Source organism: Lissotriton vulgaris, chromosome 6, assembly GCF_964263255.1.
Source record: "Lissotriton vulgaris chromosome 6, aLisVul1.2, whole genome shotgun sequence".
In the NCBI taxonomy this organism is placed as follows: Eukaryota; Metazoa; Chordata; class Amphibia; order Caudata; family Salamandridae; genus Lissotriton; species Lissotriton vulgaris.
In genome coordinates, this window is record NC_141694.1 from 1,836,176,018 (window position 1) to 1,836,200,903 (window position 24,886).

A 24,886-nucleotide genomic window follows, 5' to 3' on the forward strand; every position below is an offset into this window, starting at 1 on the left:
AGGCTTTGCTTGTCGATCTGTTTAGGACTGACCGTGGAAAGATTTGTTGAAGGTGGAACTTGATGACATTTATGATGAACAACAGGCTGTGGTGCAGTGAGATTGCAGCTTGAGTGTGGACTAAGCATTACTTCCTGCCTGCAATCTTGATCAGCCAGTTGTAAAGGTAGGGGACGAAATGAGTGTCATACCGCCCCCCCCCCTTTTAGTTTTGCGGCTACCACCACAAGGCACTTAGTGATTACCCATGCAGTAGTGGTAACCCTGAAGGGAAGTACTTTGAATTGATACTTTCGACCACTTACCTCAAAGTGAAGGTACTGTCAGTGGACAGAATGTATGTGTATATAAAGGAATTCGAGAGTAGACACACTTGACCTTGTGTTGAGGAGATACTCTCTCTCTTGCCCCTTCGTGAAAGAGTGCGTGTACCTCTTCTTCCTGACTGCACAGATATTCTCTGCTGAGGATGTGTATGCAGGGTGGGATTTTGGAAATGTTATTAGAAGCTCTAGATGGCAGATGTGGTGAACTACGACTACAACCCTCTAATCTGACCTGATTTCCTATCCATGTTAGAGGAAATCTGGTAATGTGGGCACCCGAATTTGGACTCTGACATGAAAACAGGGTGGGCACCCGTAATTAACCCCACACCACCACGGGCATAGTGCAGGGTAGGCACCTGCTATAAACACGAGCAGGACAGTTAAAAAACAAAGCGCTTCTCAGGCGCTAAGGGAGACAGAAACCCTAGCCCCACAAAGCAACTGGAGCAAAAGGGTTTCCAAGAGGTCCTGGGCATCAGGATGGGCAATGCAGGGCCCAGCGGCCAGCACACAGGGCACTCCAGCAAGGAGACAGCCCCCATGGCGGTCCCTCCTGGGCCTCACTAGCAGCAAGCCCTCTCCTGCTAGGATCCAAGCCAGAACTCCAGGTATCCAGGCATCCAGGGGCTGGGCAGGGCCCAGGGAGGCAAGCCTTCCCCTGGGCCCCAGCAGCAGCACTCCCCTGGTAGATTCAAGTCCGGAACAAAAACATTTTACATGAGGTCACAGCCTCTTTTTATACACAGAAATCCTTTGTTGTCAAAGATGTCGGCAAGGGGCGAACCAGATGCAACTGGTTCTTGAGCACTTTGTTTTGCTCAGCCCCTCTCCCTATTCACAGGACACGCCAGGGAAAGGAGACACACCACAGGGGGTAGAGCCAGCATTGTGGAGGTAAGGCCCAGCCCTATTCAGGTCCCAGGTGCACTCCTCCCTCCCATCAACATGCAGATCTCTCCATTCACCACCAGGGCAGACCCATCCTGACTCCTGGAGCCAGGCACACCAGCCAGCTCCAGCCAATCACAAGCCAGTCAATTCACATTAACTGCACAGACATGCCAACTTCTAGAAGTGCCACTTCCAACTAGACACAATAAATCCACGCACATCATTGCGCAGCATTTGATCACACGAGTCCGCACATACCAAACTCGACCCTGCACTCCCCACACATCAGGAACTACCATGGACACGCATATTCCCCTTGAATTTCTATGGGCGGGCAGGCCAATCTCACCCACGCACTCAAAGAGCGCACGCACTTTACACTGGGACACAGTGTCAAAGTGCGTAGAGACCAGAAATCACTATAATTATGTAACATTAAAAGGTCAAAAGTTCAGGGGTGAACCTGTCAAAAGGGCCAAGTCCAACACTCCCCATGGCAGGTGACTTGATCGGGGGAAAGTCCGAGCAAGTCAGTATTTGGAGGCAAAGGCCCCTTTAACATAGTGGGCTTTACCCCTCTCTTGTTGTTACTGCTGTAGGTACCTATGCTGTTACCCCTTCCTGCCTGCGGGGAAAAGGACTGCTACTATCTCTGATAAGAATGCAGCTGTTCCGAGGAAGTGGCTTTGAGGACGACTCTGCTATTTTTGAAAGTAGCCCCTTAGCAGCGTGGTCAAAGGAACATGGCCCTTGCTATAGACCGGACTGGTGGATGATGGTTTGTATTTTTCTCCCCCCAGGGTGTTACTACCCTCGCCTTTACGGTCTCTTTCAAGGTCTATGAGCAGATTTAAGCTTGACATTTAGCACAGGTAGGACCTGACTGTCCTTTCTGATTTGGAGAACTTCTCTATAAGAAGGTCTTCTTCTTACTTGTGAATGTCTACCTTATTAAAGGTTGTGGCCCTTGGGGGGATGCCCTGCCAAGATAGTGGTATAGACATAATTCACCTTGGGTGGCCCTGTTAGTCATCCCACGGATTATCTGTGGGTTTTTTCTCAAAAGCGATGGCCACAAAGATCAACATGTTCAAAGGAGCTGTCTGAGTCCGAAAAGGAGAGTGGAGATCCCTTGCGAGGCAGAGTCTCTGTTGGCTTCAGCGGAGGTGATTTCGCCAAGGTTTTCCCAGTGACAAAACAAATGAAGAGGTGCTCCTACCTGGTGTAGAGCTGGTCTTGGAGTCTCTGCAGGATAGAGTGCTCTGGTTTCTCAGATCATACTATCAATGGTTCTTTCAGTATCAACGGCATTTTGTATGTCAACTAGAGCTTTGGCATCCGCTTCAGTTGTGGCAGAGGCCCTTGAGGCAGCAGTTTTTTTTTTGCATGGTCTCCATGCCCGACTTCCACAGGAGCAGTGCTCTACCTCAGCATGAAGCCTCTTGTGAGACTTTGAATGAGTATTGGAGCAGAGTATACTCACTACCCTGGGCATGGTCTTGGTTTGAGGGCTGCTGTTCTTGGATGCTTGCACGAGGTCCCCTTTCTTATCGAGTTTCGAGGTGCTGGAGGAAATGGACTCTGAACTGGACGGCACTTGACCTGGAGGGATGAAGGCGGGGCAAGCGGTCTGTGTTAACGCCACAGGGTTTCTGCTCACTGAATATATATCGGAGGGGTCTCAACAGATGATTGTTGGTGTGCCCAACGCCTACCCCTTTGGTGCCATCAGATCTTCTTGTTGCAGAAGGCAAGGCAGGACTCACAGGAAGTTGTGTGGTGTTCTGGAGCAAGGAACAGTTTGCTGACGTCATGCATGGTCTGTCCACAGGTACTGAGAGTGGTACCGGAGACAGTTTTGAAAGGACCACCGTTCCATCCCTCATTTACGGTCTGCGTTCTCTCGTGTCGAAGCTCATGGGCTGTTTCTTACAGATAATTTACATTGAATTCTAACTGCATGGGTCCGGAATATATGTGATTATCAGTGCTCTGTTGGTTGATGTCTGAACCCATTAGCAGAAAAAGCAATCTAACACGGAGTTGGTGCCCATGCACATTTCAAACACAAGGAGATGATGGATTGAGTGCTGAAATTTTTTAGACGCTCACCCCCAGTCACAGATCTGGGTTGAATCCATCATCATTCTTTAGATCACTTTACCACCCCAGTTTGGACCCAGCCATATGCGAATCAGTCTTGACACAGTGCCTCATGGGAACAGTCCAGCCTAAACTTCCAGGACTGGTCCTCCCTGGACCGGAAACAAGCATCCTGGGACCGGTTTCGGTATAACACCCTTCATCAGCCAGGCTAGCTTGAATCCAGTAGCAAAGTGAGCAAGGGACCTGAGGCGCTAGGGGGCGCACAGCGGAATGGCTGGGTGAGACCGCAGCTCTGCCGGCGACCGAAAACATACTGGTCTGCGATCGCCCCAGAGCCCACAACGCCGCTATCTAAAGGTCATCACAGGCGTCTGAAACCACCAGGATCATGATGGCCTGAAGTCTGAGGATTGCAGCTCAGCATTAGCGGGCGAATTTTACAAAATACGGCAGCGAGGTTCCGCGGCGGCTATAATGGCTGCCGCAGCGCCACATATCGCGGTACAGTAACTGGCAGCACAGTGAGTACAGCGTCAGCACGGAGTTAATATGAGACATCACATATGCTCTGAAAAAACTGCGTGTGTAAATGGCCATTGGATGTGCCCGCTTTGGATGTTTTGCTAAGCCGCTCCGTAACTGGGTCTGTTTGGATACAAGATGGCGGCGCCCAGTGGTCGGCAGAATGGCGTGTGGGGTTGACGCTGCCCGAGGCCCGTGCGAAACTCGAAGCGAAGCAGCAGTGCATCATGCCAGCCAGTTCCCAGTTGCTTCCTGAGCCGAGGAGGCACGCTTAAATCGTATTGCGGGCTGTACAGGCAACGATCCACGCAGAATTAGACACGCAGCAAAAGGCGCGAAAGGCTTAGGTGATATCCCCGGAGCCGACCATGACCGATTAAAATCTGAGCTTTTCCCTTGATGCCGCTATCGCCACAACGGATCCTGCTAAGCTGCGACGTGGGGACTGTGCTGCCGGGGGCGTTGGTGCTACACTACAAAGGGGGCTCCTATGTACAAGACCTTCGGAGCCATGCACTAATTACAGCCTTTACACCACTGCACTCACTGCTGTTGGCCCACGACAGAATAATTCACACAGCACAGTCCAACAACACGAGGGTGGTTAAATTGAGCGTGATAGATCCAAATCGCAGCCCACGTTCCCATAATTACGGTCCATAACGGTGGCCAAGACGGCGACGTCAACCAGAAGAACCAGGTCCACACCTTTGACGACACCTCCATCAGTAACAATGGTAAGACCTGACAAACAACAGCAGAAGATATCATTTGAAGCCAAAAAAACACCCAAGATCACGGAAACGATGTCTGGAAGTGGTGCACCGGCCTATTCACCTCCTAGCAACAACATGGAGAAAATACTACTGTCCATCCAGACTAACCTGCAAGACATTAATGGCAAACTGGACAATTTGACGTGTAGGATGGATGGTATGGCGGCCGAGCTGGAGAAGCACAGGGAGAGGTTGGAGACGGCCGAGAAACGAATTTCAGCAGTTGAAGATGAATCGCATGCCACTACCACAAAATGCACCAACATGGAACGTGTACTGGAGGTGATAAAAGCGAAGGAGGAGGAATTCGAAGCGCATTCTAGATGCAACAATGTGCGCATAACGGGCCTTCCGAAGACGACGAACACGGGGCCTATGGAGCAATACATAGAGAAATTGTGCAAAGACATTTTTGGGGATGACGCGCTGTCGCAGATATTTGTAGTGGAGAGAGCGCACAGGTCCCTTGCGCTCCGTCCACCGCCTGGGGCTGCGCCGCGTCCCATCGTGGCAAGAATACTGAATTATCGGGACAGAGATACCATCCTGAGGCTTGCACGAGAGAAAGGAACCATCACACACCAGGGCAATACCCTGGAATTCTACCCGGACCACACCCTTGCTGTTCAACAAGCAAGGAGGGAATTTACATCGGTAAAATCCAAGCTTCAAGACCTTCACGTTAACTATTCTATGTTGTACCCTGCCAGACTGCGGGTGATGTGGGAGGGCAAGGCTGTGATACTGGCAACCCCCAAAGCTGCGCAAGGGTTCGTGAAAAAAATAATGAAACAGAACAGGCCCAGTGCACAAGATGGCCAGCAACTTGAATCTGACTGAATGCATCTACGATGGGATATATGCCACTCATGGGTATTTGATAAGAATTGGCGCCCCAGCGGTGGCTCTACACCCTCACGTTGAGTGGGGTGCTGCAGTCGAGGGAATGACACCTTACATCAGCTTCCATCGTCTCAGTGTCAGGAAGTACCCTGATTGCTAATAATTACAAGTAGCTTTACTCTTTGACACACTTCTGCACACCGAGTTCTATGGCAGAAAAGTACGTATCCTGAATCAGGGCCTCAGCATGGGCCTCGGTGAAGGTAAGCCACTACGTGCAATACCGAAGTGCTGCGGCTGGTTCATGCTTGCCACCAGTGTGGCCTTATGTCATTGTACTGTACACACGTCATTCACAGTGCTAACATTAAGCGTTTAAAAACAATGACAGTTGTAATAGACATTAAGTTGATTGTTACTACTCATTAACACTGTTGGCACAGATGCAATGCTGCTTTCGACAGTCACAGCCCTCATGAGGTTGGGCCGGGAGTCCGGCTTCTCAAAGGGTGTCTAATTCGGGCCCATGTTGGCATATGTACTAATACACCCTGTTGGACAATGTTGGACATAACTTTGCATCACATAGCCAGTTGCTGTAATGCCACACAGGAAGTAGTACTCAACGGCAAGTACATAATGCTTTGCTTTCCTTGTTAAAGACTTTAGTGTCCTCAAACGTTATGAGTTGTTAATGACAATGGAGGCGATGATGGTATATCTTATTGGGGTACTGTCATTTACACTGATCGGCGTATCAGGGGTTTGAAATTCAAGAACACAGTTGTTAAATTTGCATGACTGTCCTCGTTTGCTATTCTTTACAGGTAGATTTGTCGTGTAATGACGCCGTGTAGATACTACTTGCAGTCCGTGATCATATATGTGAAGGGCATGGGCGGATCTGGGGCATGCAGTCATATCACGGTTGAGTTAAATTATCGTTATTAGAGTCGTCCACATCCATTAAGTTGGATGGTGTGTTGTGCCCCAAGCGGACCTTCACTAGGGTGTTCCCCATAAAAGTTCCGCTCCAATGGTAGTTATGGAAAGTTCCGATCTGTTGTCGGGACTAGTTTGGGAGGGCAAATGGCTTCGGCAGGATTGGGTTGCTGGAGTGGGTGGAGGTGGGAGGGGTGGGGGTTTTGTTACTGTTCAGAGACCGAATCTTCTAGAACATGTCACTTCGATATATGTTGTGCGTCAGATAGTCGCCTGGGCACATGTGAATACATACATTGAAATACGCACCGTTCCTATGCATGAATGTACTATGTCACAAGTTTGGATACCCCTACCTCACCGATGACACAGAGGGTCAATGGTACAGGAAGTAATCACATGAATCTCCTCACATGGAATGTTAGGGGTCTCACACAACCCAAGAAAATTAGACAGGTATTCGCCTACCTAAACAGATGTAACATAGATATCGCTTTATTGCAGGAGACGCACATCGCACCTAACACACATCAATTCATAGGCAAACAATGGGCTGAGTCGGTATACACTGCTACTTATTCTTCTTACTCAAGAGGGGTGATGACGTTGATACTTAAGGGCATGAATTTCACAACACACCAGGTAATTCAAGACCCGAATGGTAGATATGTTATTGTAACGGGTATTATGCGTGGGCAGAGACTGACAATACTTAATGTATATGGTCCAAATGTGGATGCACCGGAATTTTTTCAGGAATTGTGGGGACACCTACAGCAGTTAACAGACACACATGTCATATGTGGAGGTGACTGGAATGTGGCATTTGCTGACGATATCGATCGTTCCTCACAATCCACCGAACCACACAAACAGGCCAGAGCAAAACTCCTTCACATGCTGAAGGATTTGTCATTAACGGACCTATGGAGACGCAAACACTCCGCTTCACCGGGTGCAACACATATATCTGCTATTCGCAACATCTGGTCACGCCTGGACTACTGGCTAGGCACGGATAACATTACACTGTGGACGCAGGACTTACGGGTCCTCCCTAGAACACTTTCAGACCATAACCCCATATTGTGCAAACTCACTATACCAGATTACATTCCACCCCCGTTCCAATGGCGGTTCAATTCACGTTCCCTAACAGATATAATTTACGCTGACACCATCAACACAGCGATCAAAGAATACTTTCAGATAAATGAGCCAATGGTGGAGGACCCATGTCTCCTGTGGGAAGCCTTCAAGGCAACGATACGAGGTGTGTGTGTATGAGCACTACAGTAGGCATACTTCGTACTATACGGCAACAAATACATAATTGTGAAACACGCATGAGAGAATTAGAGAGGGCCTTCGAGGTCACACATGATATTATGCTTTTGGGTGAGCTGAGACAGGTACACACTGAGCATCAAACATTGGTCGATGACGAGATAAAATACTTAGACAAGAAACACTCAGCTAGGTCTTATGGTGAGGGTGGTCGGCCGGGCAGAGTGCTGGCGGCCAAAATATGCGAAGGCAGAGGTCATGCAGCCATTCTACGCATTAAATCGGAGGATGGGACGCTCCAGACACAAGCCACTGACATTCTGAACTGCTTTGTTGACACTTACGGGGCACTATACAGATCACAACCAATTGCGTCGGCAGAGGAAATTGGCAGCTATTTAAGAGATGTAGCAATAGCATGGCTATCGGATAGTCAAGAGAATATTTAGCTGCACCCATAAGGGTAGAGGAAGTCACGGAGGTGATTAAATCATTGCCGAATGGGAAAGCACCAGGCCCAGATGGGTACACAAACGAATTTTATAAACAATTTGAATTTGAATTTAAAATCATTTATACAGCGCACGTACACCAGCGGTTTCATGGCGCTACAACTGACAGAGAACTGGGCGAGGGAGCTGGAGCTAAGTGAAAGAAAATAGAAACAATACGCTGATATACTGGCCCCTCACATGGTGGAACTGTACGGAGCTGCATTTGATCAAGCAGAGCTACCTCCAACACTCAGGGAAGCAGTAATAATTGCCCTTTTGAAACCCTCTAAAGATCCAGACCTTTACGACTCCTACAGACCACTGTCGCTGATCAATGTAGATTCCAAGATACTTGCGAAAATTCTAGCGGTACGGCTCACACCACTGATGACAAATCTGGTACTACCTGACCAGACGGGGTTTGTTCCTACAAGGTCCACGTCCAATAACACCAGGACACTATTTGCCTTGTCCCACTATCTTCAGCCCACTACGAAGGCGATAGCGGTGATGCTTGATGCCGCCAAGGCGTTCGATTCTAGCTACCTGATTGCTATTCTACACCGCATGGGATTCCCCAAAAGATTTGTTCAATGGGTATCCTTAATTTACACCAAACCGTGCGCCAGGGTCCGGATAAACGTGTACTTATCCGAAGGTTTTGTTATAGAATGCGGCACTAGGCAGGGATGCCCACTATCTCCCCTCCTATTCGCCCTAGCCCTTGAACCTTTGGCCTGCTTGATCCGCCAGAATTACAAGTCGTCCGCCCTGCAATTCCCTTCCAGACCACTACATATATCTCTGTACGCAGATGGGCGGGCAAAAAAGCTAGCATAGATCTCCAAACGTTGACTCTCCCATGTGCCAGGGGAGGACTAGGGGTGCCGGATTTTAGATTATACTATTTATGCGCACAGGCCCAGTATGCTGCCTACTGGTATCACGAAGTACCATACCTCACTCATACGGCGATTGAAGAAGGGGACGCGAAACCTATCCCATTGTCAGCTATTCTATCACACAAGAGGCAGCCCCTGCATGCTCAGGACATTAACACGATAGACACTACAGTAAGGGCATGGCGAGCACTTGGGACAACTGGCACATAAGACACCCCTCTACGCACCAGACATGCCTTTACATAATCATCATGCTCGATCAGTCACGGGCGAAAAAGTGGGCATGTCATTGTTGCAGCAGGTGGGTATGGAACGTATGGGAGATCTGTTCAGGGATGGCAAATTTATAGATCATGCGGACCTGACATACATTCAAAACAAATCACAAATGTTCAATTTCACACACTACAGGCTGAAACGGGCCTTGATGGAACTGTATCCCACCTTTCCTGACGAGCCAGAAAGTCTTAACACACTTCAGTTGATAATTACTACTCAAGATCTATCGCACCTAGTGTCAAGGCTGTACACCACAGCGCAGGCTGAAATACCTCACACCACTGAGAGGGCCAAATCCAGGTGGGACTCGGTGCTAGTTGATCCAGTAACAGAACAGGAATGGCAACAGACCTGCGCATTAACACAAATTCTTACTCCTAATGGCAATCTTAGAATCATACATTACAAGTTCCTCCATCAGGCATACTACACACCTGCACGAATGTGTAAATACGGTCTGCAGGATGGAGACAGGTGTAAACAATGTGGAACGGAAGGCGCAGACTTTGCACATTTAGCCTGGTTTTGTTCCAGAGTCTGTGAATACTGGGTCGATGTCACTGCAAAACTATCTACTATGATTGGGGTTGAAATAGACTGTACGATCCGTATATGCTTGCTGGGCATTGTACCACAACTTAAGTCTACCAAACGAAAGTTCTGTGCGGTTTCATTATTACTTGCCAAGAGATAAATATCGCAGTGCTGGCACAGTCCCAAGGTGCCAACTAAATCCAGGTGGTTACAAGACATGTCCAGCTGCAGGGATAAACTCCTGACATACGAGGAAGAGCTACCGATGAGATCTAGACCAAAAGATTTCTGGGGATACCTTACTGAATATATGCGCAAATTGGAGGCTGCTACAAATGAATGAGTTAAGATAGTGATTCAAATTTGTAAAGGTATGTGTCGCTGTGGTTGGGTGACGATGGACGTTGTCTGCACGAACATATTAAGATGCATTCAGTATTTACGAAATTGACTGCTAGTATGTGATGGTCTCATTCCCTGGTTTCTGAGTTGTTAATTTATGTTTCTTATTGCACATCAACAAAAACTGAAAAACAAGACCTAATTTATATGCGTTACGCCGCCGGACCTTGTGTTGCCGGCTACAAGGCTGTGTAAAATCACTCCTGTACTGTATTATTTAAATCAACGCAGCCGGCCCCCAGGTTGTAGGCTCCTGGCTGTGTAATCATCTCCTGTCACAATAAAGGTCTTACAAAAAAAAAAAAATGAGCAAGGGACCCACGTTTGGGCATAACCTGCCAACTTAGGGCGAATAAGCAAACACAAGGAGATGATGGTCGGAGGGCTGAAACTTTTCAGACTCTCGCCCCCAGTCATAGATCTGGGTTGAATCCATCATCGGAAACAAGCATCCAGGGACCAGCTGATGAGGGGTGTTATCCGAAACCGATCCCAGGATGCTTGTTTCCGATTCAGGGAAGACCTGGCTTGGCAGTTCGGGCTGGACTGTCACCATGATGCACAGGGTCAAGACTAATTTGCATATTACTGGGTCTGAACTGAGGTGGCGAATTGAGCTAAAAAACGATGATGGATTAAACCCGGATCTGTGACTGGGGGTGAGTGTCTGAAAAGCTTCAGCACTCCATCCATCTTCTCCTTGTGTTTGCCCATCCGCATTTGGCAATTAGGGGAGGAGTCATTGTACATCCCATGACTCTAAAGTCTTCCTCTAATAAAAATAGCAACCTGCAAGAGTCTGTTTTTCCTGCTAAGTGTCCACATGGCACTTGTAGCTCACAGAGATCCATTGCCTAATTTGAGCCAGTGGGGCCAATCGCCACTTATTTTTCCTTATCAGACATTGACTGCAAGCAGGAGGGGGAAAAAAGCACACAGAGGAAATAAGTATTAAGAGCAAGACAGAAAACCTGTTGCAAAGTTAGAAAGCCGGAACCTGGAGTGAAATAAAGTGGTATGAAGTATCGGATAGTGGCTAGAAGAAGCATGAGGTTAATTCATGACTTTGCTACTTTGCTGCAATGACATTTAAAAGCACCAGCCGCAGGTTTTTTAATAGAACTTTGGACACCAGCACTCATTCTGTTGCAAATTAAGCACTGCAGAGATCTCAAAAGCAAGCAATTGCCTTGAATCTTACTAGGTGTATTTGTATCCCTGAATAAAAACACAAGCCTTTTAAGTTTTCAAAAAAGTTGTTGGAATAATAATTATGGTCCCTTACAAATGAAGGAATAAAATTAAATAAATATACACAGTCGTTTCTATATTGGTGTGACATGTCCAGCCGGACAGAGGTCTGATATTTACTTTAGAGTAGTAGCGGCAATTCAATCAACAATTTACAAGGTGGGGCACAAGCCTGTACCCTACTTAAACAATCACAAAAGGGAAGTTGGGGAGCGTGAAACACAAAGGACTTTTAGGCAAAAGCTTATTGCTCTGTAAAAATCACAATTTCAATAGTAGAACAGAAAATTTCAAACACCTTTACATGTTAAATGACACAAGGTACATAATTGTAAAAGGTGCGCAATTCAGGTCGACGGCGTTTCGATCCCACTACATTGTTATGGGGATCATCATCAGGACATTTTATAAATGCCTAAACGATACAAGCCTCATTTGCCGTGAACGAGCCACTGAGGAAGGGGCTCGGAAACCGGTGACATGCAATGGGTATTATGGAGAACGGGACCCGGAATGGGGAGCCAAAGTGAAGCGTCAAGCCAATACCTGGCAATACGAGCGATCACTTCACGTTAAAGCAAAATTGCCGAGAGATTCAACCAGTGTTAGTCCGTCACGATGGTAGGTGGTAGGGTACAGGCTTGTGCTCCACCTTGTAAATGTTGATTGAATTGTCGCTACTACTCTAAAGTAAATATCAGACCTCTGTCCGGCTGGACATGTCACACCAATATAGAAACGACTGTGTCTATATTTATTTTATTTTATTCCTTAGTTTGTAAGGGACCATAATTATTATTCCAAGATACGACTGTGTCTATATTTATTTAATTTTATTCCTTTGTTTGTAAGGGACCACTGTTGTTTAAAAAGTATCTATTCCCAATGTCCCTTGCTGACTTGATTGGGTGCCCTTGTTGTTTTCAAATGGAATAATAATTATAACATATGATTGTCAGAGTTCGTAAAAACAGCAGTTTCAGCAAAATTACATACTTTTTCATTGAGTCTGCATTTCTGTCTTCTAGGCCTCTGGCTTCCACTGCCAACGATAAGCTGGATCTGCAGGACTGTTTGGAACATGGCCGTATAGCAAAGGTAAAGAGCGTTGAAATATGGTGGAAACCGCACAGGCATAGTGTGTCTCCCTCTAATAAAAGGGTGACCAAATCCCACAGTGCTTCCAATTGCACTTGAATCCAAGAACTGAGGTCCTACTAAACATGTGGCCGAGGTACTGAAGCACACAGCACATACTCCTTTTTTACCTGTTACAGCTTAGATGCCAAGCCTGTCCGTTTTTAAAGTGCTAGTTGTGGCAAATGGAACAGAATATCGCATAGTAAACTAGAGTATATGTTCCATGAGCTTGTTTCTGCTTCTGAAGGATGAAATGAGACTCTACTTCCTGTTGAGAAAATCAGTGTAGATAATAGGCTTAAGGCTTCGTTACGGTGTCCTGTGTGGTAATTAATGCACCTGATAATAACCAGCATCTCTCACCTATTCCAAGTTTTACCCAGGAATACCCCATGGGGTATAAGATGCAAGCTTTCCTGATATCTGCACTCGTATCTGCAGGTCTCACTATTTGCCAGGCATTATCCCCTGATAAATATAATCTGATTTGACCTGCCGAAATTAACTCGAGGAAGATTGCAGAGGTGTGTATTTGGTTGCGGGCCCATGATTCAGATTTGTGCCATAACTGGAGTTATCCCTCATATTGGATTTTTACAGGGCACTCGTACTTGAGCCCTCAGTGTGTGAAATAAAAGAGACTACCTTATGTTCCTCAAAATCATGATAAATAGACCTATTGAAGCAAACAGTGGTTTCTGAAGAGTTAATTCATCAAAACATGACAGTATAAACACCAGTAGGATCTGCATGATGTGTGGTTTAAGCCAACATCAGATTTATGGCATTGAGTGTGTTTGTAGGTGTACAGCAAACAACCTTGACATATATTTATAGCCATACAATATGGTTGTCTGTTTCCTGCTATTTATAGATTTTAAGACACAGCTGTTTGTGAATAACGAACTTAGAAACGAATTAAATCACAATTTGAGAAATGAAAGTCAGCATAGGATTTTAAAAATCAATGTTTCTACTGCAGTAAACAAGAAATCCACTCACACAAACGTACAGCACACCTTTCCGATTCTCACAGTGGAATTCAAGGACACATCACACACTCCTACCTCTAAAACCAACATCCAACACTCAAATGTTACCCCTTCATTATTCTAGTTACGCTACGCCATTGTGGCTCTCAACAAATCCATTTGGCAGAGCATGCTTTTCTGTGAATACAAGGAAATGATGAGCAGTAGAACTTAAGGGATGCATGTTTCAAGGTACATCAGTTGGTCGCATTTAGCAGTGCCAAATAAAGATGGAATAAATTAATCCCTCAATCTGCCATGCCCAAAATGACACACAGCTGTTGGCAGTAGAAAAAGAGGTTGGATTTAAGGGGCAGTTACACACCCACCTTTCGGGAGTACTGGTAATCAAGTGGCAGTCCCTATCATATCACATGCTTTCTTTTTTCACAGTTCAGCAAAGTAAGAACCATCACCACTAGATCCAACTCCATCAAGCAAGGTAAAGACCAGCATTTCCCGGTGTTCATGAATGAGAAGGAGGACATTCTGTGGTGCACTGAAATGGAAAGGTAAGAATCATTGAGCATACTTAAGAGTGGCAGGTATTCAAACCAGCGAAGGACCGTCTGTCAAATGTAGGATGCTATTGTACACTATTGGCATTAGATTGAAGAAAAATTTGGTTTTCAACATCGGCCTATGATGCAATGCTATAAAAGAACATTATGCCCCTGGGAATAAAGTGTTTCCATTTTATATGATTAACAATTCCCTGGAGGCATTGGGAAACTTTTGAGTGCCAAGCATTTCTAATCACATGAGCTTTTATGTGTTGCCATGGGGTACCTGTCCTGTTCCTGGATCATGTCATCATTTAAGTGAAGCTGCCTTTTTCACATTTTAATACCTGTTTTGTTGAATCATGGTTTTATCAGGAAAATGTAACACCTTCTGTGTTTTAGTGGTTAATGCACTAATCTTGCAGTTGGACTGCAACAATGAATTGCATCTAGAGCTGTCTGCCTGCTAGTTTTCAAGAATCCAGAGTGCATGGAAACCTGCTGCATGTGGTAAAAGGAGAAAACATATGCCCCTATCATTGAAAGCCCTCTTGCTGCCTTTTGCTAATATTGTGCATTTAGGTCTCTGCATAACCGTTGGATATTTTACCATTTACTTACTACTTCTGTGTATCAAATTCAAACACTGTGCCAACAGATCAGCTTTTTTGTCCAATTATTTATCCCAAGCTTTAGAAGAACATATTTGAGGAGAGTCAAAGCATTTATCATGCAGACTGCACAATTGTGTATAAGGAAATGCCTCTTTTTGTATGGTCACCTTCAAATATTTGGACTGATGCTGCTGGTTTTCCGAATCTGAGAGTGCACTGAGGTCAGCTAACCAGATCTCTGTGCCTGTGCCCTTACTCTTAAACTGATTTGTGGATTGGCTATTCCCCAATTAGCTACTAGGCCAAGTCCTCAGTAGATGGTTCCTAGGGCATTTAAGTTAGAGGGTCGCCTCATGGGATTGCAGCACTGGTTGTGCCACCCTGGGTGTGACACGAGCACAGTGAGACTCCCAGCCTGCTATTTGCAGTCTAAATGAGCAGTTTGAACTGCTAGCTCGATTTTGCCATTTAAAGTAATGGCAAAACCAGACCTCTCCCAGGCATGTGTATAGGTCATGTGTATGCCAGGCCTATTGAGTCCTAAGGCAGGGTGCAACATTTCTCACAAGCAGAATCTGAAATATTACATATTCTGACAATAAACACGCAAATGTGTTGTTCTTACTGTGGAAAGGCTTGGTTGCCTAATTGGCAAATATAGGGTTACATGCTGACCCCTTGGCTGTGACGGTCCGACCAAAGTGGGTCATCCAAGGTATTTAACCCGGTTAAATCTTGGGTCGAAATTTATGCGTCAAGTCGCAGTGTTCGACCTTAACAAAGTTGCCACTTTGTTGACTTAAGTCACCTATGCCCGTACCTTTTGCACATGGGGTCCTGTCACCCAGACAGTTTTTTGCGCTCCTGGAGAGATGTGCTAGCGACTCCTAGGAATGGATACAATAGGGGCCAGCTCTCACAGGAGATGTCACCGAGAAACAGGGCTGCCTTTGAAGGACAAATGGGTAACACTTGGGAGAGGGGCTTCTCCATTGTTCAGGCAGACAGGCTGGCACTAGAGACAGGAGAATGGAAACTAATTGCCAAACCTGTTTTCCAGGGACATATAGCCCCCTTGTTAGCTGCATCACTAGGTTGGGCTGAGGCGCTCCACATGCGAGGAGATCGGGTCCTCCCGTATTGGAAGTGGGCAGAATGGTGCATCCTGGGATGGTCAGATGCCAGACTTCGCAGGAAGTGGTCATCCGGTGGGAAGAAGCCTGTTAGCCCATTGACTACTAACTGCATCATGCCCTGAGGGCATTTTAGTATCTCGACAGGACTGAAATAAGGACCGTGGAATGACCGTTCTGATGACCGTGGAACAGGCAAAGAGAGGCTCACAATTGTGGACTCCACCTGTAGCTAGCTAGCAAAGGAGAAAAACTCTGCCTGCCATGTCGCACTCAGAGCCCAGCCAAAGTGAAGATACTCCAAGGGCCGGCTGACGGTCCTCTTGTTCACAGCACAAGGACACACCAGCTGAAGAAGCCTGCTGGGGCAAGTTGGTAGCCCAAAGTATTCACACTGCTGCAGACTGCTGGCAAGCTGCACCAATGACCAGGGCCCTATGTACAAAGTTGCACCCGATTTTGTTGAGCCGGGAGTGCAGCTGGGCGCTCCAGAGGATGAGCTGTCAACCCAGGAAGGATTGACCTGTGACACCCATACTGAGCGACTTGTAGTCCAGTGGCAACTGGTCTTTAGCCAGCATCGAGAGGGCTTTGTAGGACGTCGACCCTGTGGCCAGGACCCCATTACCCCCTCGGTGGACCGAGGAGTAATTGCAGCAAAATTTTCAGTCTACCACATTGTATCCTGCGAGCATCTTCAGCATCCTTCATCCCTTGCATCAGGACCACTTCTATAGGAAACCCCTGGAATAAATAAAAGAACATGGAACTGCCTGCAGACTGCTTCACCTTTTGAAGAACCCATGTGTGAGGACCTTGCTGGTCCCCCTAACTGACTACTCACTGCAGTTGGTCATCTACAGTGACTTTAAGTGACTGCATTATTGTTAGCCCAAATGTTTTGCTGAAAAAGTTTCTACATATACTATTCATTGAATTTGGCAAAGCTTGTTTACGGGTGAGTGAAATGCCTTGATTTACTATGCCTTTTAAATTATATATCTCTGGAAACATACAGTGGAACTTTTTTGTTGTAGTGTCTAAAATACATTTAAAAAAACAGTATTTTAAAAAAATAAAAAAAATTGTGTTGGATCCCTTAATGTCTTGTCGATTTTGTGTTCAAAGGTTTGGTGCTCTTTAAATGCTTTACCCTTTCTTTGTGTTAGCCTTTCTGCTCCGAGCCATAGCTACCCAGGGTTGGACTGAACGCTTGACAAACAAAACCTAAGGATCCTAAAGAGTTTGGTAAATGTGTAATACACAGTGAGGTAGCACAACCACATCATATACTGCACTCTGGTTCCTCACACTGTGGAAATCTGTTCTCTTTCATTCACACAGAAATTAAAGACAGGCTCAAATTCTAGAGGGTCTTTAAGACCTGCCAGTGCCCAATAGTGTCGGCACATTTCTTAATCCAGTCCTCTTCTTTTGAGTTTTAGCATTAACCACCTGCCACCTTCCATGCTCTGCCATTTTCAAGTTGTTAAACCCTATAGTTGGAAAGAATGGTGGTGTTGTCTTATCTTTTTTTACTCTTGTTGCATTTAGTGGTAGTATGAACAGGTGCCAGATATGTTGTAGGAGGCTGAGGCTGGCTTAGTATATGGTGCACACTTAAGTGATGCTCCTTGCACTAATCCAGGCAACCCTTAAGGGGATTTTAGTGGTCTTTGATAACCATAGAAAGCTCTCAAAGTGGTAGCTGGGGAGAGCAGCCTTCAGGCTTTTCTTGAAGGAGTGTTAAGCAGCTTGTTTTACCAGATTATTCATGTAGTGTAGGTTAAATGAAAAAGAACCACACAGTGTATATATACAAATTTATGTTTATTGCACAAAACTCACTAACTCTCTGGTATATCTCCTACCCGGAGATTTCAACACGGATACACATTGATACTTCAGTTGTAATAAGGTAAGTAGCACAAAATACAGTGAACTCCAGTGCGAGACCAAACCATATATTAAGAAAGTGAAATGCGAGCTGTGACCGTAGTCAGGACTTGGACCATAGACACAAAGGTCTCAAGGTGCTGGGGACCATTGCCCAGAGTCACATGGTGCCAAGGTGAACTGGCGCCGGGGATCAAACCGTGAGCCCTGTGCTCCGGAGTCAGCTCCCCTGGCTGCTACACCACACCTCTGCCAGGTAAGTACCAGGAACCCCATGGAGGCTGTTTGCGAGTGGCAACACAGCAAGGTGTCCTTAGAAATCAACGGGGAAGTCAGTGTTGCAGTTTTGAAGAAGGAGGACCCTTCCCAGTGGACCCTGAAGAAACCCTGTGGAAGACAGAAGGATAGCCACTCCACCTGCTGATGTGGATACCCCAGGAACCAGGATGCATAAACCAGGGAAGCTGGGTGCATAGGTGCTAACTGATTTTGGAAACGCCGTAGACCACAATGGAGGACTTCAGGAAAGAAGCCGCTGGAGAAGACTGTGCAAGAGTGCAGTGGAATCCAAGGGTGTATTCTTGAAGAGGAGAACCTGTGTGTATGCCACTCGAAGGTGACCAGGAGGCATGGAAGAGCAATGCCCACCGATGACTGACGGTTCAGGAGAGTTGACGATGACCTTGGTACTGCAGCTGTGACGACCAGGCAACGCTGAGGAAGACCAGGAGCTTTGCGCAAGCTGTCCCACGTCAGAAGTCGAGAACCAGGGGTTCGGTGACCGGAGTGATCACCAACTAGCCTTGGCAGCTGCAACAGGCGTGAAAAGCGAAGAATGAGCAACGTTTGAGTCCAACGGACTCTCCACAATCAGGAGAGTCAGAGCAGGCCCGAGCAAGCAGGAGAGCCCACTGGAGCAGAAAAGATCCTCAAGAGGACCCAAAGGCCGAAGGCACAGGAGTCGCCGGAAGACTTGGAGCAGCTCACCAAGAAGGAAGACCTTGCAATGCAGAGGATGCTGCACTTGACCGGAAGAGATGCTGGAGCTTCTTGTAGCCCAAAGATCTCTGGAGTGCAGCACCAACAAACCTTGGCAACGGCAAGTCGACGTGGTGCACAGGGGTTCGGTCCCAGCGATTCCGAAGAGGGAAACTGGCTTCAAAATTGCAGAGAGGACAGGCCAGGCCTCGCAGGAGTTGCAGAAACACCATCTGTGTTGCTGAGCCTTTCAAACTCCTTGGGACGTCAGGAAGAGCAAACCGGTCATCGTTGTTGCCCTGCCTGCAGATCCATAGAGTGACTCCTTCACCCCAAGGGAGATTTCTTTGGGTGTCCTTGATGCCCACAAGTCTATTGAAGGTCCTGGAAGAAACACAGACAAAGAATATCTACAGAACAGCAAGACCAGGAGGAGCAGGAATCTTCCTTGATGCAGTCTCGGTTCCAGGCTAAATCGATGTGTCAAGACTGCCGAAGAGTGTTGTGGTTTCAGGCTTGAGTCTTGTTCTATGACGAATCTGAACAGCCACCCACAGGTAAGCTCTTAAGTAACCTAGGGAAAGGGTTGGAATGACTATGGGGTCCCTCCCAGAGGAGGGTCTTGACAGAGGGGAGGATACTCCCATGTCCTCTGTCCAGTTACACACCAGAGCGGGTCCCTGAACTGATTCAAACTGGAGTATGCAAGGAGGGCACCAAATGTGTCAGTCTGGTGGCGCTGGCTAGTGCCCCCAGCCCAAAACACAAAGTCCTGTCTGGGAGGTGGTCACACCTCCCTGTGACAGGAAACCTATTGTTCTGCCTTCCCCCGCTCGAGCTCAGCTCAGCAGCAGGAGAGGAGAATCGTGTCTGGTGGTCAGCAGCAGCACAAGCATGCTATCAGACCCTAAAAACGTGTTACAGGGGGCTTCCCAGAGGAGCCCCCCAGTGCATAGAATCATACCTACAACACTGTTAACGTGTTGCAGTTTGATTCCAATATGTTTGATACTAAACATGCCCAGGTTATGTATATGTATCAAAATTACTGGTGGCACTTACAAAGCCTGGAGAATCGACTCAGAGGTTTTTAGGGGTGTCCTGCTCATGCATGGGCACCCTCACAACCAATCACTGTGCCTTCACAACTGAAAGGCCACCGATAGGGGTGACTTATAGGTTTTAAGTGTAGAAACCTCAGATATAAGGAAACTTTTATCTGTCGTGAGAGGTGCAAGCACCAGCTCACATGGCTGCAATGGCAGGCCTTTACTCACAGTTTGAATGGTCTCTCATTGGTGGCACAATACATGCGGCAGCCCATAGGAGACCCCTTGAGTACCTATGCCCTGGGTACTTTAGTACCATATACTAGGGACTTACATGGGTACACCAGTAGCCAATTGGGAAGGTACCGAAGTACTTACCACTGTCATATTTAGGGAGAAAGCACAGTGACAGGGGTCCTGATTAGCAGGCTTCCAGTCAGACTCGTCAAAAAAACATACTGACACCAGCAAAAAGTGGGGGTAACTATGAAAGCAGATCCTACTTTACTACATATGTTATGTTAAATTATTTTTATTAAGCGCTTGATTAACCAAGGGTGTCTTGGCGCTAGAAACAATGTGGCAGGTAAATCAGGACTTTAGGTGAACCCCATTATGGAGAATTAAATAGCCACGTCTCAAGGGACTTTCTAAACATCAGGAGATTAGGGAAAGCTTTGATATGAAGAGGAAGGTAATTCTATGCTTGAGAGGCACGTGCACAAAGCTGCGTCCGCCCCAGGTCGCACGTATGAATTTGGGTAAAGTGACTATTATAGCGAAAGAAGATCTTAGTGGCCTGTTGGGCAAGTACCAGTTGAAGCTGTTTAAGGAACACGGGCCCAAGACTGTGTAGAGCTTTATGGACAACACATACAGCCTTGAAAGCAACTCTCTGCCTGATGAGCAGCTAGTGTAACTGCCACATAGGTTTAGCCACTGCTTGATATTTGAGGATTTTAAGTAGGAGCCGGACGGCGCAATTTTGCTAAGTCTGTAACCTATTCAGCGCATAATGGCATGCAGTTAAATGCATACTATTACAATACTCTAGTCTGGACAGAGGAAGGGAAATATTAACAGTCTTCTGAAGCTGAGGGGGGAAGTTAAGGCGTATGTTCTTTTATGAGCCTGAGAAAGTGGAAGACCTTGGAAGTGACTGCATTGATTTGGTCTTATTATTGATCAGAACACCCAGGTTGCGGGTTTTGTTGACAGGAGAACGGAGGGCACCCATGTCCTGGGGCCAACAGGCGGGTGTCCAAAACGAGGGCTGCTCTCCAAAGAACAGGACAGCCGTCTATCCAGAATTCAGCTTGAGGTAGCTCTGTGCCATCCATTGGTTGACGGCCTGAATACAGTTGCAGAAATTGGATCCTGTACGTGTTGTGTCAATGATAACAATTTGTGTGTCGTCTGTCTAGGAAGTAAGAGCAAAGTCAAACCACTTGAATTCAGCTAGTGGGGTGACGTAGATGTTAAACAACTTCGGGCTCAACAAGAACCCCTGCAGTACCCCACACGGAAGGGAAAAAGTGTGAGAAACAAATTTTTCCAGTCGGACCGCTAGTTCACAACCATGGAGGAATGAACCAAGAAGTTTCAGTGATACCGATACCTGCTAAACGATCCAGCAGATATGCATGCAGTCGTACTGAGGCACCACCGAACGTAGGCAAGTAAATTCATATTGCCTGCTTGCGAGCCCTCAAAATTAGTAGCTTTTATTTTTTTATATTCATTAAAAAAATAAGATATCTCCACGAAGAATTTTAGAACACATTTTCAATTTTTGAGAAACGTTCTTATAATCATAACATAATTTGGGGCACATTTTATGCTTTTTAGGCCTCGGCTGGAAAATACATGCACTATCAGAAAGAAACACATAGTGATAGATTCCTTACCTTAGAATTACCCCCAGGCGTCAGACTGGATCCGGAAAGTTTTTTCGTCAGCAGTACACCTGCGCGTCGTCATGCGTTGGTAGGCATGCGTCGTTGGAGCTCGGATGACGTCGCTGGAGCTACTGACGTCAGTTCTTTCTTTTGCCGTGCCAGCAAGTGCAGATCCGGGAAGTGCAAGTACCCCAAGTCACTTTTTAACTGAGTTTTTCGAGGTCTTTTACCTCATCTTTTGTAGTTGATTGACTCCTGGTGTCGTAGGGATGCCCGGTTTGAAAAACTGTGGGGACTGTCATTGCATGATGTCGGTGACGGACCCCCTCTGCGTGTGTCTCTACTGCCTGGGGCGCGACCACACCCCAAGTTGTGCCCCGACTGCCGGTCCATGGTGCTGAAGACTTTGCGGGAGTGGTCCCAAAAGTTGCTTCAAGTCCGGCAATCGGCTCCGCGCAGCTCGAGGTCCCGGTCTCTTGGGAGGTTGAGGGACCGGTCGCGTAGTCACCATCACCATTCTTCTGGATCTAAGTCTTCGCACTCGGAGTCAGGTAAGTTGAAGCATTCCAAAAAGAAGTCGAAGAAGCATTGTCGCTCTTCGACTTTCCCTCACCCTTCGCGTGGCTGAGGGTGCGGGCGGTGCCACCCCTGCGGCTCCGGCAGAATCTGCGACATCGCCTTCAGTCTACCACCCCTCAGGTGCAAGAGTTTCTTGCTGCCATGGCCCGACTCTTTGGGCCGTCTGGGCCCACGGGCTCGACGGAGGAACCTGCTTTACCTTCTCTGGTGGCTCCGGCCCCAGTGTCGCCAGCGGCTCAGACGCCGCAGGCCCCCAGGGATCCGTGATCGGACCCAGATCGACCTCTTAACATCTCCACCGGCGTCAATCTCCCCAGCACCGCTTCAGGCGTCTCCCGCTCCTCAGGACAACGTCGTCCCCAGGTTCAGCCTGGACACGTGCCGGATCGATGTCGACCGATACCGACGCCGATGGGGCCCTTTATGCCCTATGTCCGTCCTCCTTATTTTGAGCCTGTTCCAGAGGCTTCAGAGGAAGGGGAGGACTGGGAGGGGTCTGAGGACCCTCTAGCACAAGACTGTGCCTATGATGAGGACTCGGCAGAGGATTTGGGGGATGCCAGTGGTCTTGACACCTCACCTGACCTTGGCATGCTGTCTCATCCTACCGTGGCTGCAGCGGAGGGAGCCAGTTACGCAGTGGTGGTGCTTAGGACAGCCGAGGCTCTACACCTTGAGCTCCCTACAGTGGCCATCAGGACTAACATCCTGACAGAAGTGCTCCAACCGGCGGCTACCTCTTCGGAGCCATTGCTGCCTTTTATTGAAGCACTTTTAGACGTCCTTTTGGGCCCCTGGTCCAGGGCCAACACAGGGTCTCCTGTGGATAGGAACGTGGCCAGACTCCATCTCTCGGCTCCAGACAACCCCCCTCTTCCTTACCCAACACCCCACCCCTGAGAGCTTGGTTGTTGAAGCCTCAACTTCCAAGAGCGTGTTCCCTACCGCACCTCTGGATAGGGAATTCAAGAAGCTGGATCAGCTTGGCAAGAAGCTGTTTTCATCTGCCAGCTTAGGGCGGCGGTCGGTGAACACCGCATGCCTCTTGGGCCATCATACCCACTCTCTGTGGGACACAGTTGCGCAGGTGCTGCCCAACTGCCCGTAGGGGGCCCAGGCAGTTCTTTCCCAGGCGATTGCTGCCGGGAGAGAAGTAGCGAAGTTCACTAGGCACATCGATTTCCACGACGGTGGCGCTTCCAAGTCACCCCTGGTTGAGGACAACTGGCTACTCGGGGGATGTCCAGAACACCTTGATGGACATGCCCTTTGATGGCATTCACCTTTTTGGCAATAAAGCAGATAGTGCTTCACATCAGGGCAACCTGTCTGATCACGTCCAGATCTCGGATGGCACTGAACGACAATTGCAGTGGTGGCTCACGAATCGTGATTGGGTCAATGGCAGATCCCTCTCCCTTCCCCAACCGGAACATACAGTTGTGACAGACGCGTCCCTTCTGGGATGGGGCGGCCACATGGGAGAGGAGGAGATCAGAGGCCTCTGGTTTCCGGCGGAGTTCAGGCTCCACATCAACCTGCTGGAGCTTCGGGCGATCCGACTTGCACTGAAGGCATTCCTTCCCTCTGTCCGGGGAAGTGTAGTGCAGGTGTTCACGGACAACACTACCGCCATGTGGTACTGCAACAAACCAGGCGGGGTGGGGTCGTGGACCCTTTGTCAGGAGGCTCTTCGCCTCTGGCAATGGCTGGAACACCAGGGCGTCACCCTGATGGTTCAACACCTGGCAGGTTCTCTGAACGCCAGGGCGGACGAACTCAGCCGCCGGTGCACGATGGATCACGATTGGCGTCTGAACTCGGGCGTGGTGCAGGATCTCTTTCAGCAGTGGGGAGAGCCTTGGTTAGATCTATTCACCACTGAAGAAAACGCGCAATGTCATTAGTTCTGCGCGTTGGAATTTTCAAGGCGGCACACACTTTTCGTCGCGAGTAGAGTTGCGGTCTGTTGTACGCCTTTCCGCCTATACCACTTCTGCCCAGAGTGCTGAAGAAGATCAGGCGAGATCGGGCCCAAATCATCCTTGTGGCTCCGGACTGGGCACGAAGATACTGGTATCCCGAGCTATTTAGCATGTCAGTCGATCTCCCAATTCGTCTGCCTCTTCAGGAGGACCTTCTGTCGCAGCAGCAGGAGACGGTCCTCCACCCAAACCTGTCCAGTCTCCACCTACATGTGTGGAGATTGAGCGGCGGCAGTTGAGGCCTTTTGACTTGCCTCCTGAAGTCTGTGATGTGATTCTGGCAGCCAGGCGTCCCTCCACAAAAACAGTATACGCCTGCAGGTGGAACAAATTTGTGGCATGCTGCACAGCAAAGGCTGTGGATCCCCTCTCTGCCCCCCTATCAGAGGTTCTCCTCTTCCTTCTTTCTCTTCCCCAGCAGGGTTCTGCTCTGGGCACTATCAAGGGCTACCTCTCGGCCATTTCAAGCCTTCTTAAGGCTTCCTGATCAGCCTTCTCTTTTCAAGTCCCCTGTTGTAAATA

General features: G+C 47.8%; 1 protein-coding gene across 5 annotated transcripts in view; it reads left to right on the plus strand.

Moving 5' to 3' along the window:
* DNMT3A (DNA methyltransferase 3 alpha) overlaps positions 1 to 24,886 on the plus strand; it is a 1,977,379-nt gene that overhangs the window by 1,943,745 nt on the left and 8,748 nt on the right. For all 5 annotated transcript variants that reach the window (XM_086928111.1, XM_086928112.1, XM_086928113.1 and 2 more), the window contains 2 exons: positions 12,587 to 12,656; positions 14,123 to 14,241. In XM_086928111.1, coding sequence (XP_086784237.1) covers positions 12,587 to 12,656; positions 14,123 to 14,241 — 189 coding nt within the window. The remainder of the gene's footprint in view (positions 1 to 12,586; positions 12,657 to 14,122; positions 14,242 to 24,886) is intronic.